This window comes from Eretmochelys imbricata, chromosome 2 (genome assembly GCF_965152235.1).
Source record: "Eretmochelys imbricata isolate rEreImb1 chromosome 2, rEreImb1.hap1, whole genome shotgun sequence".
Lineage (NCBI taxonomy): Eukaryota > Metazoa > Chordata > Testudines > Cheloniidae > Eretmochelys > Eretmochelys imbricata.
Window position 1 is genome coordinate 138064688 of NC_135573.1, and position 13787 is coordinate 138078474.

General features: G+C 38.7%; 1 protein-coding gene across 1 annotated transcript in view; it reads left to right on the top strand.

Moving 5' to 3' along the window:
• The window catches only part of DNAH5 (dynein axonemal heavy chain 5), a 308983-nt gene that overhangs the window by 81576 nt on the left and 213620 nt on the right, over nt 1–13787 (top strand). Inside the window, exons 2-3 of the mRNA XM_077809166.1 lie at nt 9715–9849; nt 11179–11263. Coding sequence (XP_077665292.1) covers nt 9715–9849; nt 11179–11263 — 220 coding nt within the window. The remainder of the gene's footprint in view (nt 1–9714; nt 9850–11178; nt 11264–13787) is intronic.

Consider the following 13787-nt stretch of genomic DNA (forward strand, 5'->3'; position numbering starts at 1 on the left):
TTTTTAACAAATATTAGATACCTATAGCTTAGGGTGGTTCCCTCTTTACAAATGACAGGAGTTTAAAACATCAAATAATTTCAAGTTTAAGTGCTTGACTTCCAGTACTGCCTTGTAAACTAAGATCAAAAATCAAGTAACAGCTTTTGAAAACCAGAATAGACTGGTTTAGTTACTCCAGACTTATGGCAGCCCCAGCAATATTCCTTTTGCTGCTGTTAAATTTTGCCCCAAAATTTAGATGCTAGGTACTTAGTTTAAAATTAAGGGGTAAGGGAAAGCTGACAGATGTGGAGGAGCACATGGTTTGGACAGACATCCCTTGGGGGAGGATTTATTAATAGGGATTCTTTATATCCTAGTAATGAGGAGAGGATAGAAGTTGACAAAACACAGGTAGGAACTGAAGTTAAACAGTCAAATGAAAGAGTCCCATTCAGTTACATCTCATGAAGGCAGACAACTAAATATTGGCAAATTCGAAAGTGCTTGTATACAAATGTTTGAAGTCTAAATGCTAAGATGGGTGAACTTGAGTGCTTGGTATTAAATGAGGATATTGATAAAATAAATATCACAGAAACTTGCTGGAATGATGACATTCAATGGCACATGGCAATACAAAGGTACAAAATATATAGGAATGACAGAATAGGTTGTGCTGCTGGGGGAGTGGCACTACATGTGAAAGCAAGCACAGAGTCAAATATAATGAATCAATGAATGAATCAACCTGTACCATAGAATCTCTATGGATAGAAATTCCATGCTTGAATAATAAAAGCAGTAATAATATACTACTGCCCACCTGACCAAGATGGTGACCATGATAGTTAAATGATCAGGGAGATTAAAGATGTTACAAAAATAAAAATCTCTAATAATAATAATGAGGGATTTTAACTATCCCCATACTGAATAGCTACATATCACCTCAGGATGCGGGATGCAGAGATAAAATTTCTAGACATCATTAACGAGTGCTTCTTGGAGCAGCTAGTCTTGGAACCCACAAGGGAAGAGGCAATTCTTGATTTAGTCATAAGTGGCGCACAGGATTTGGCCCAAGAAGTGAATATAGGTGGACCTCTTAGTAATAGCCACCATAACATAGTTACATTTAACATCTTTGTAGGGGGCAAAATACCAAAGAAACTCACCAAAGTAACATTTAACTTCAAAAAGCGGAACTACACAAAAATGAGGAAGCTAGTTAAAGGAACAATCACAAGGATGAAATGGATGCAAGCTACATGGACATATTTTAAAAAAATACCTTAATAGAAGCTCAATTTAAATGTATACCCCAAATAAAAAAATAATCAGGAAGAGGACCAAAAAACCCCAATACCACAATGACTAAACAACAGAATAAAAGAGGCAGTTAAAAGCAAAAAGCGGTCATTTAAAAATTGGAAGTCAAATCCTACCGAGAAAAATAGAAAAGAGTATAAACTCTGGCAAGTCAAGTGTAAAACTATAATTTTTTTAGGCAGGCCAAAAAGAATTTGAAGAGCAATTAGCAAAAGACGCACAAACTAACAACAAGTTGGAATTTTTGTGGATACCTCTCTGAAAACATGCGCTCTATGTGCAGCGGTAGTCAAAAAAGCGACCAATGTTAGGAACCATTAGGAAAGGGATAGACAATAAGATAGAAAATATAATGATGCTATATAAATTCATGGTATGCCCGCACCTTGAATACTGAGTGAATTTCTGGTCACCCCATCTGAAAAAAGATATATTAGAGTTGGAAAAAGTTCAGAGAAGGTCAACAAAAATGATTAGGGGTATGCAACAGCTTCCATATGAGGAGAGATTAAAAAGACTGGGACTTTTCAGATTGGAAAAGAGACTGCTGAGGGTGGGGAAGGGAGGGAGGAGATATGATAGAGAGCTATAAAATCATAAATGGTGTGGAGAAAGTGAATAAGGAAGTGTTATTTACTCCTTTGCATAACAGAAGAACCAGGGTTTACCAAATGAAACGAATAGGCATCATAAAACAAAAGGAAGTACTTCTTCACACAATGCACAATCAACCTGTGGACCTTGTTGCCAGGAGATTTTGTGACGGCCAAAACTATAATGGGGTTCAAATAAGAATTAGATAAGTTCATGGAGGATAGGTTCATCAATTGCTAATAGCCAATATGGTCAGAGACGCAACCCCATGCTCTGGGTGTCCCTAGTCTCTGACTGCCAGAAGCTGGGAGTGGGTGGCAAGGGATGGATCACTCGATGATTGCCTGTTCTGTTCATTCCCTCTGAAGCACCTGGTATTGACCACTATTGGAAAACATTATACTGGGCTAGATGGACCACTGGTCTGACCCAGTATGGCCGTTCTTATGTTCTATCAGAACAGTTTATTTATCTTGTCTGTCCTGTTAGTTACTGAAAACAAGGTCTAAGTGTTGAAAAAAGTGGTGATTGAAGTGCTGCTTAGATTCTTTGGGAGTTCATTCCATTGCCTTGGACTGGCCCCTGAGAAGCCTCCGTCCAGCACAGATGAGCTTTTCCTGTGCTATGGACAGCTCACTGTGAATAAGGAGGGGATTTATTAGCTAGTCTTAATCTCAGAGCTTCAGGTGACCCGGGCCCAGGATATTCCAGAGACCATTGTATGCCTTGAAGATAAGGACACAGATGTGGAATTGAACTCTTACCTATATATACAGCAGAGGGTAAGTTGTCTGTGCTCATAGTAGCTTGCATTGCTCAATGGATATTTTTACTCGTTGGAATTTCCAAAGGTCTAGTGGAGCAGAAATGATCAATGCTGTCTCTTTGTACTGTCCTCAAATATTTTTAAAATTAGGTGGGCTATTGTGGAGCTGGCATATGAAAGTAAAAGACTAATGTACCTCTTTATTTCCATGTATGAAGTCTGAGGATATGGCTTTCCTTATTTAGCAGAATCAAATCAAATAGTTGAAATTTGCATCAGATAGCCTTTATGTGAAAAAGTGATACTGTTGCTATGCTGTATTAAACTAATTTTCCGATATGTTTTCACAACATAACGTACTCTGTGGTTTTAAAATGACAATGTCTATGAATCCAAACTTTTTGGCTAAAGAAATTTTTCAGTGAAAAGATGACGTACGCTAATTCTACTGATTTTGAAAATGAAAAGCAGCATATGCGATCAAACTGTGCTGTTTCCTGTTGTCTTTAATTGATTTGCACATGAAGCTGAGCTGAACTTAACTGCTGATCTGGACTCATTTTAAAAAAACAGTCAGCATTTAGATACTTAGTGATTTTTAAATAGTGCACAAAAATTAAATCCTTAATCCAAGAGGATGAGCAGAAAATGTAGCCCACATGGTATTTTCTTAAACCATGGGCCTTGTTACAGCAGACAGGCTGGGTATATAAAAATTGGCTTATGTGACACATTCATATACTTGAAAGCTTTGGAATTGATTTGTACTATAAAAGACGTTTTGGTGGAGACTACCTTGTTGATAAATTTCATGGTCAATTGCTTGACCACACTTTGGTTTGTTACAAAATCTACTTGAGAGACCACATAACCAATATCAGCCAGGTTTATTGTAAAAGTCAATAATAGTATAGTACAGGAAAAAAGATTTAATATGACAGCAGTTTCCAGGAAGCTGTCTTGTGTAGCATTGTTACATTCCTCTTACACAGAAGGTGTCCTGCCAAAGTTACACTTTTCATCTAGGAGTGTTTATAGGATGACTTTACAAGTTACAAAACACATTACACATCACTAAAACTAAACCCATCAGTTTGTACCAGTTCCTTAACTTGTTCTTCTGTCCCTTCCTTATCTTTGTTTTGGATACCAAAATTCTAGGTACTGATCCATGAAGGTACCTTCCCAGCTTGCACTGAGGCAGAACATTAAATGTATTTTGCTTTTGACATGTTTCTTTCTTTCTAATGCCAAAGCTGAAGTCAGCTTTGCAAAGTGCTTTGGGGTGCTTAGCATAAGTGAATAGGATTATAAAAAGACAAACCAATTCCGGCAATGTAACTGCTAGAAATATATATGCAATATAATGTTATATTGATAGTGTGTGCTTAATGAATATTACTATAACATTACTAGGGCTATTACTATAACATTATATCGTGCATCTATCTATCTATCAAGCCCAACATACACTGTTCAGTTTAGTTGCAGTTGTAAGTATATGCTGCTTGATTTGTCCTTTTGTGTGTAGAATTGGATATCACAAGAACAAATTGTGTGCTCCATTAGATGGAAATTACTAATACCAACTGAATCAACCTAAGGTGTGGGAGGAGAATGTCTTTACCATTTAATTGGGAATTCCAATTTTAACGTGGCATCAGTATCTGGAGAGGGCTATTTCCCCATAAAAATTAGGATTTCATGAATAATGAAAAAAGAACAAACTGCACATGAAATACTTGGCAGCCTGAATATTCTTTAAAGTGGAGTACTCAAAAGTACTGTTCATGCAAATTAGCTCTGCTATTCATGCATATACATGATAATGAGTCTTCAGTGAAATGATGGCATTACTACATTTTTTTACCGGAACCCTGCCTCAGTCAGTGCAGATCTTGAACAGGGTATACTAATGAACAAAGCAGTGGAGAATCTTTCTTTGATGTTATTTTGACTCTTGCCTCATTGACTACATGCATCTGTTTTGTTATGTGTATAGCTTCCAAGTTCTGTAACCAATCAGGCAGTGTTCTGTTGAAAGTATCAGACCTTTCTTAGTCCTCAGTGATGTAAGCACGGGCATTGTCTTTCTACACAGAAGCAGGTACAGAAGTGAAACCTCAGAATGAATAAAGTGACCATGATACATAAATGTTTGTTTCCTTGTTACTTGTAATTGAAAGATTATTCTTCAACTAAAGAACAGTTTTTAAAGAAACTCAGAATCGTCATTTCAAAATTGCCACCATAACTCACTGTTTCACTGGGATGCAGGCCCCTGACATAAGAAAAGATGGCCACCGTCTCCATTCATTTATTGCTAAGTGTTGATATGAAAGCATGGAGGATGCCATCTTTGGTGATGGCAGGTTGTTTTTGCTCCCATGGAGAGCAATGGGAGATAGCAGCCATCTTTGCAAAGGGCTGTTGTGGCCTTACCCCAATTGCGAACAACTGATGGCAGCCATTTTTCAAGAGAACTTTTCACGATTTTTTTTGAAAAGTTTATGCAGCAGCCTACTTTGAAGATGAAACTTATTTTTGGCAAAGATGCTTAGTCCTAGTTGTACTTTTAAAAACCTGTTGTACCAGATCTAATCAATAGGGAAGATAAGAGGGGGGGAAAGATGTAAATACAGTAATGGTGTAAATCTGGCAAGGGTGTAAATCTGGCAATGCTAGCAGCTGTGAATCCAGTTAAACTGGCCAATATGCCATGACTGCCTTGCACTGCTCTAGAGCAGCATGAAGCAGCCTGGGCATATGGGTGAATCAGACCCTAAAATGTGAAAGGCAATGCTACAATAGATATTTGCCTTCCTACCACTAGAAATGTAGCGTGGTAGCTCTTTCTCTGGATTCTTGTTTAATGTCAGCATACGTATTAACCTTTTAAAAAAAGGAATGCTCAGACTAAAGTATATATCAGTAATTTAGAATGAAATATTGTCATGTGACTTTGTGGTCTCCAGGCAGAGTCGCTGTAATGATGTCACAGGCACAAGCTCCGTAAGAGCAGACAATGTATTTATTACTGGAACAGGGAACAGAGGCAGCTCCCCTCCTGCTGCTGACTCTGAACACTTTTACTTTTCCTCTCGGGCCTTTCTCTCAAGGTTACTTCCTGAGTCAGGGGTTTTCCCTGCTGGGAGGTCTCACACCCATTAGGGGCTGCGGATGCATATACCACACATAGACCTAGCCAGCAGCATAACTAAGGCACAATACAGTACAGCTAGGGTGTAATTACTCCAAAACAAGAATTTAAAAGTTAGTTTAGATTTCTTTTCATTTTAAAACCTTAAGTTAAAGAAATCCACAATTAAGGCTCCCTATCAACCTGACTCCAGCCAGTAGCTGGAAGGTATATTTGATGGTTGTGGTGATTTTTGCATCAGATGATAAAATTATCTTGTGCATTAGTTTATCCTGTTGTCTTTATGTTGTCTTTTAAATTACAAAACTTTGTAAAGAGAAATAGATTCTGGATAACCATTTTAAAGCCATGTCAGAAAACAATTAGTCCAGTTGAGAACTGGTATAACTTCTTTGAATAGAAAGGAGTTACACATAGGATTACTTGAGGTCTTATTTCCAATATTTGTTTTACTATTTCATACACTGCTCAACAGATTTCCTACAGGAAAGTACTGATCTGTAGGAAAATAGGCGCTCAGAAACTTTGCCGACCAACCTTTTGTAATTTTTTGACTATGAGTTGAGTAGGTGTATAACATGCATATTAATTAAATTAAGTATACAGGCTGAGTTAATAAAAGTCAGTAACTCTGTGGCTGAGTTTGCAAGTAGTTTTATGAAGTGTTGCAACCTAGGAATTCAGTGGGAAATTCAGGAGCTTTAAAGTGTAAAGATGAGTGAGATTCCTCTTTTTTGAGAACTACTCAAGCTGATTAGGTTTATATTAACTGTAGTTTTGTGTGCCAACAGTATTTAAATGTAAACACTTTGTTAATGTTTTACTAGCCTTCAGGAATGTCTGTGTCATCAACTCTAAATAGCACATAAGAAAACAGATTAACCATAAGAATAACATAACTGTCAAGAACAGTGTATTCACTAGCGTTTTGTTACCTAGCAGCAAGCAACTGGAAGGCATTGTATATGCTGTACAGGTACTTGAGGAGGTAATGAATACCAGTCATCCTCCTGTAGTTTCTCTGGGTCCAGTAGGGTTTCCCACACTAAGGTTTGGGAGCATCCTAAGCCTATTAGCCTCAACACTGCCCCAAGGCATACTTGAGTTACAATTCTACTCTGTTTGGTTCAAGAGACACCATGTAATTGCAGTCCATGAGAGGGCACAAACAGCTAAGATGCCCAGGTTTCCCTCACTGAAGATGACTGTCCAGATAGAGGACCCTCATTTGCCTCCTGCTGGTCATCATTCTGCATGCTCCTCTTCAGGCAGCTCATGGGGCAGTGTATCGGAGAGCCTCCAGGGGGTTTAGTAAATGAGTGCTCCTTATTCCGGGACTTCTCTAGTTCCTTCCTGATAACCAAAGCTGACTCCTCATGTGGTTAGGCCTGTGGCCCTCTAGGCCTATGTCCATCATCCTTGCCCAGCTAGCCTGCTCTCAAATTCCTCTGAGTTGGATGGCAGTTGCCAGTGAGTCGAAGATTCTGTCTGTGTACCCAGGTCCGAACAAAGGCTGCAAGACCTCTGAATATCAATCCAGCAATACTGAGTCTCTAGTCTCTGAAGAACAGTATTCTGGCTGAAGCGAGTGGTACATCTCCAGGGATGCCCCCAGTTGGTTGAGTATAGCAGCTTTCAGGATGTCATAGTCATTGGTGGTGTTGTGATCAAGGCCTGGTAAGCAGCATCCCCAGACAGAAAATTATCTATTTGCATGGCCTAGGTAGTCTTCACCCACCGAGCTACTGGGGCTACTTGCTCAAACACCATGAGATAGGGCTCAAGATCGTCAGTGAGCTTTAATTTGGAGAGGTTTATATCCAGCCCTAGTGGTGTTGCTTCAGATGGGGAGCAGCTGGCGACCTACTGAAGCATGGCCTCCTGGAACTGTTGCTGTCATTGCTGCTGCAGCAGAAGTAGCTTGAGGAGCACTCTGTTGCTGCTGCGTGGCTCACTAGGCCTCCTGTTCTTCCAGGAGCAGCCACTGGTTCTCCACCTGGGTCTGCAGTTCCTGAACCAGGAGTTGTAAGGGATCTTCCATGACCCCCTTCCTGGAAAAGGGGAGAAGCTGATGACATTTCTACTACCAAGTTGTGGCAGCATGCCTGGAGCTGAAGAACTCTGGCAGGGAGCGTGGTCTCGGTTTTTAAGTGGTTAATGAACAAACAAAAATACAATTTGGTTGTCTACAACTTTAAACTCGTCAACAAAAATGTAGTTGCTTGTTCACAGCACTGGAAACAAAGGCCCTAACCTGGCCCCACGTTTCTGGATTAGACTGAGGTGTTTCTCTCTTGTCCCAGCTCCACCCACACTCATCCTGGCTTGAAGCAGGCCAGCATTCTTAACTTGCCTGGCAACTCCTGATTGGTTACTGTTTCTGCCTGGCCATTAGAGAACTAATTCTTGTGGGTACCCTGGGTTGAGTGGGTTTTTCCTAGGCAGGGGGTGTCGGGTGCCACGGTCTCCAGCAGGGATGGAGGCAGAGAAATTGCAACAGACCCCATCACAGGGAGGAACTTCACCCTCTATTAGTTTGCTAACCAGCTTCATGGATAAATGAACATTGAGCTCAAGTCATATGACAATTTTTTTTAAAAGGACAAATGAGCACTGTCTGGTAATGCTGACAAATGTGAGATGCTATTTTATAGTTGAATATAGTTCTCTTTTTAAGACAATTTAAGGATTATCCACCTCACAGAATGAAGCCCATAGAGTGTATAGCACATTGTCATTTGTTTTATCCTTTTGTAGTCTCCAGGGAGCAAATGAGTTGCAGATATGATAAAAGATTGTGCTTAATATGCACAAAACTAATATTTTACTACCATTGCCTTCTTCAACCATATCAACTTAATGAAAACCCAGTCACCTATTTTATAAGTTAACAGAAAAAAATTCTCTCCCCACACATTCAAGCATTCTAAACAAATGTCTCTAGGACTTAAAGAAATTTTTACAAATTCTTCCATAAGATCCTGCAATAATTAGGAAGCATATTTACATAAGGGAATAATTTCGATTATGCAAGGCCTATTGGATCTGCTACAGCTTCTGGCTATATTACTTGTGGTCATACTCTAGAATTACTAGATTCTCCATTATCACTGGGGAAATTAAGTTTGGATTTACCACCAACAAAATATAATTCTAAATTTCTATTGAAAATGAAATAATATTAATTCTTGTGATCTGCAAGCACAAGAATACCAGCAACTATTCCAGAAGGTTATTTTGTCTCTAACCAAATGAGATGTGTTGCATATGGGATTCAATTTAATTAGAAGCTGAGGTATAGTATTTAAAAAAACAATCTAATAGCAGTAGCTAACTGTGTTTGTAAACACTTGTGTATCTTCAGGCTTATTGCTTGTATTACATATCCTTATATTAAAGAGATAATGTGTGAAATCCCAACCACCTCAGTGAGCTTCTTTGTCCTTTTACGGCACAAACCCTTAGCAATCCTACATGAATAACAAATAGGATATGTTGGAATCATGTCCTGACTTAAACAGCATATGTAAATAGCCTGAAAAGCAGGGACTAGTGGCCTTAGGAGCTGAGGATTGTGGTAGATTTATGTAGCCTGATATGGATGGTACCTCATGCAATTTCTTCCAGAGAAGACCTCTGATGCTATATAATATGCTTAGTTAATAAAGTTGTAGGCTAAATCGGATGGTTGAACCACATAAATTAGCTGTAAAACTTAAATTTCATAACTTTTCATAAGTATAGGTTGTGGCCTAAAAGTAGGTCAGCCATAAGTAAACCCCAAAAGAAGGAGATGTAACTTCAAAAGTGAGCAAATTAAGTTGTACAGATCACTTGAGCAGTTCTAAATTTTCTCCCAACGGTCAATGTTTTCTTACAGCAAAAGCTCAAGGAGGAGAAGGAGGCCAAAAGAGCTCAGCTGGATGGCAGGCATGATTATATATTGGATATTGTTTCTTCCTGCGTGGACCTGGACAAAGCTGAAGTGGAAGATGCTATTCTTGAGGGTAACCAGGTGTGCTGAATTTTACCTTTACAGAGTCTGTAGCACATTTTCTGGCTTCAGAGTTACTATTGTAATTTTTATAGCAGCTATCTGTTAGCTTGTACGTGCCTCTGGATCACCAGACTCCTCTAATTACTTTTCCCTCATCTTGCACTCAGTTTCAGCTATATTGCACTTCCAGCTTTTGAGGCTACAGAATACTAAGTTTAAAATACATAACTGAGAATTTGCAAAGTTTACAAGAGAGGTTGGAAAGAAGTAAAATCCCCTTCCATGTTTAGTGGAGCCCTTCATTTCCCATGTTCACATTTGGGCCACAACAGAATGGAAGATCAAACTGGGGTTAAACCCAGACTTATGAATGTGATGCTGATTAGTAGAGGGAGCTTCTTTAGGATCTCGCAAAATTGAAGTACTTGCTCTGTGGGAGATTCTCAGTGACCCATTGTCAGTGATCTGTAATCCTGGTGATATCACCTGCACTCGCACTTCAGTGGCAAAAAAGGACACTTTCAACATAAGCTGTCGTCTGTCTAAGAGGAGCCAAACCCTTTAGGGGCTGCTTGTGAATGTGCTAAGAAATACCCCCTACATGTCCAGTACAGCCACTATAAAAGAATATTAAACATAGGCTCTGTACTCTGAGTCCCCTGACTGCCAGTTAATGCCTGGGTGAATAAGCTGCTGATTACCTTTCATACAGCCCTAAAGGGTCTATGAGACAGTTACCTAAGGCTGAACATCCCAAAGATGTAGCTCAAGGAAGCTAGAGGAGTAGGGCATTCTTGGTAGTCTTAAATCTGAACATAGCTGTGAAATTCCCTTGAGGCTTGAACATGGCTGCATCCAAAAAGCTGTTGGAATACAGACTTCTCATGCCATGCTGCTTCGTAACAGCAGCTACATTTTGCTAATTTTTAGCCAGTCAGTGTAGTTCACCCTTTGAAACTGGTGGTGGAGAAACAGAGTAAGAGCTCTCTGTACATTTTTGCCTTAATTGAAGCCATGTACAGTGAACTCAACTTTTGTAACTATGATCACAATATACAGTAAATGGCTGAAGTAAAGAAGGGCCTGATCCTACTACTTTTCCTCATGTTACACAGTAATTACCAATTTGAGTAACCCCATTAAATTAAGTAGATTTATTGGCAGGGGTAGAAGAAACTCAACTTCAATAAAAGCGGCAGAATTGGGCCTTACATGATGGCTTAACTTTCACATTTAACAACGATGCTAAAATGCATGTACTTAAGGCTTGGTTTTGTGAATGCTGGTAAGCTATCTAGTAAATAACTAGGAAAAGTATGTAAATGATCTAACCTAACCTTTTAACAGATTGAGCGCATCAATAAGTTCTTGGCCATTGAAGGATTTCGTCATATCATGTTCTACTATCAAGATGTGGAGACACCTGAAACTGGTTAAGTAACTTGTAGTAGTATTATTTGCTTTACTAGAACATGCTGCATCCCAAGTTGTGCTAGGTGATATGTAAACATAGCTATTTTCCAATTTAAATAAAGTGAGGATCAAGGTACCTGAAATCTTGTTCAGTCACATGCTTCTAATTTCCCTCCACTTACATCCTTGGCATTCACAGAATTTATTGCACATATTCAGTAAACTAACTCTGATGATGCTCTGTCATATGGTGTCTGTGTAACCTTAAACAGAGTAGATAAACTGAATTACGTTCAAAAGTGAAGCATTTGCAGGAGGGATGGAAATAATTTAGAAGAGTGATTCTCCTGAATGCACCAGCTTAAAGTGACATAAGTCACTCTGAACCTCAGTCAGGTTGCCTTACACCCCTGTGCCAGTGACTGACAGAGTTACACCTGGTGTAACTTACACGTGGAGCTAGAAGATTAAATTTTGAAGTAGGGTGGATGTTGTAGAGGAGAGGAATGGATTGACTGAATATAGAGGTGAGGTACTGAGGGATGGAACTAGGTTGATGAAAAGAGGGAGGAGCTAACAAATGGCAAAGAGGGAAGTGAAAACATCTGATGGGTAATGAGAGAAGAAAGGAGAATATTATAGGGCAGCTTCAAAATCTGTGACAGTTACTAGCAAAGAGCAATACCAAAAAAGAGGAAGGGAACCCAATGGCATACCCTATGCTATTTGGTGGCTACATCCTGGTAAGAAGCCCAGCAGCTTGCTTTACTCTCCTGGCTACTACAGGGGAGTCATATTGGGCTTCTTACCAGGCCACTGCCTATAGCAAAAACTGTGGGAAAGATTACACCTTTTATATCAGAAGAAATAGTTCCTGTTTTAAAATCTGTAATCTATCTCCAGAAATTCTTATAGTTCACCAGTCTGATTTTTGGCAGGAAATGTATGAGGTAAGGAGCATGAAATTTTTAATCAGTAATGTCTTGAATAACAGAATGTTGTGCGTACTCAGTCTTGCACCATCATGTCATGCAATAATAGTCAACTTTTCCCTCTGCTCAAAATACAGCTTACAAAAAAGTCCATTAATCAAAATGTAGAGGGGATGTTAAAGTACTGCTCTCTCTCTTGCTGTAAAGTCTATTAGGCAAGCAATTAATGATGCAAATTAACAAAATTATTTCTGAATGCATTGTGAATGTCATTAAAACTTAGTACTAATAGAAAATGAGGAGAAACTCAGATACCATTTGTTCTTTAAAAGCCTAAATCCCTAGAAACTGGGAGCCTTGGAAGTATCTATTAAAAACTAAGTGAAGATAGAAAGAAAAATCTCAGTCTTGCAAATCAACTCAGGGAGTGGGAGAAAGGTTAAAAGATCAGGTTCTCTTTTCTGTCTTAAACATGTCTTGAGGCACTATTATAATTAGGTAAAATTAACTACTTTCAGTGTAGCCTGAAAGCAACTGTATACCATTTGGCTTTGACATATGCACAAATATATTTATACACATGTGTGTCTTCACAAATTATTTTTTTATCTACTCAAGTAGATAAAAACTTTACTGACCTTTAGTAATTATTTTTTCTTTCTCGTGGCTCACAAATATGATCACATTACACCGTCTGAAGACTAGAGAAATTACCCATGCATATTGAATGAATGACCTCCTTTTTCCCTTTTTCAGGCTTATTGACCTGATGTTGGTATGTTGCTGAAAAAGGATCATTAAGTTCTTGAGTGACAAGGCACAATAAAAGTTTTGCTTTGAGTATCTTGAGGGCAAAAAAAAACTACTAACCTAACTGTATGGTTTAATTTGTATTGTAATGAGGCCCTTAGGTTTTTGACATTTACTTTGCAAATGAACTGGGAAAAGGGGTAGATGAAGTTAATTTATAACCTAAAGTTAAACTATAAAAATGTAATAGTTTTTCCTCTCCCACCCCAATCACTTGCTAGCAGTACTTCTAGTTTCCATTAATAAACACAAAGTTGTTGCTTTATGATCTTGGCCAAACTTCAGGATGGAAGTGTGATCGTATTATTCAGATGCTTGTTTAAGCTCTAGCTCATTATTAACACTCTCAAATCACCATCTTATTGGGATATCTTTCAAACAATTCCTCACATTCACTGCTTGTAAAGGGTAACCATACGGTGCAGGTCTTTACCCCAAAGAAAGGTAACTTAACTGCCCTGTATTCTGCTTAACTCTGACTCATTGCTGTGCCACCTTGGTGGTCTCACTGGCCATCTCTCATTGTTCTTAACTCTGACTTAATTACCTTTAAAAATTTTCTGCAAACTTCTTTTTAGCCTCTTGCTGGCACAATATTGTATCCCTTAATCTGAGGTAACCTTGCCCAGTACAAGCAATATTACTTATTACTTAGTAACTATTCACGTGCATAAGAAATAAACAAATGAGAAAAGAAAAGGAGTACTTGTGACACCTTAGAGACTAACAAATTAGAGTCAATCTCTACTACTGCTACTACTGGATAGTTGGACATATAGATGTCCCTAATGGATACTATTG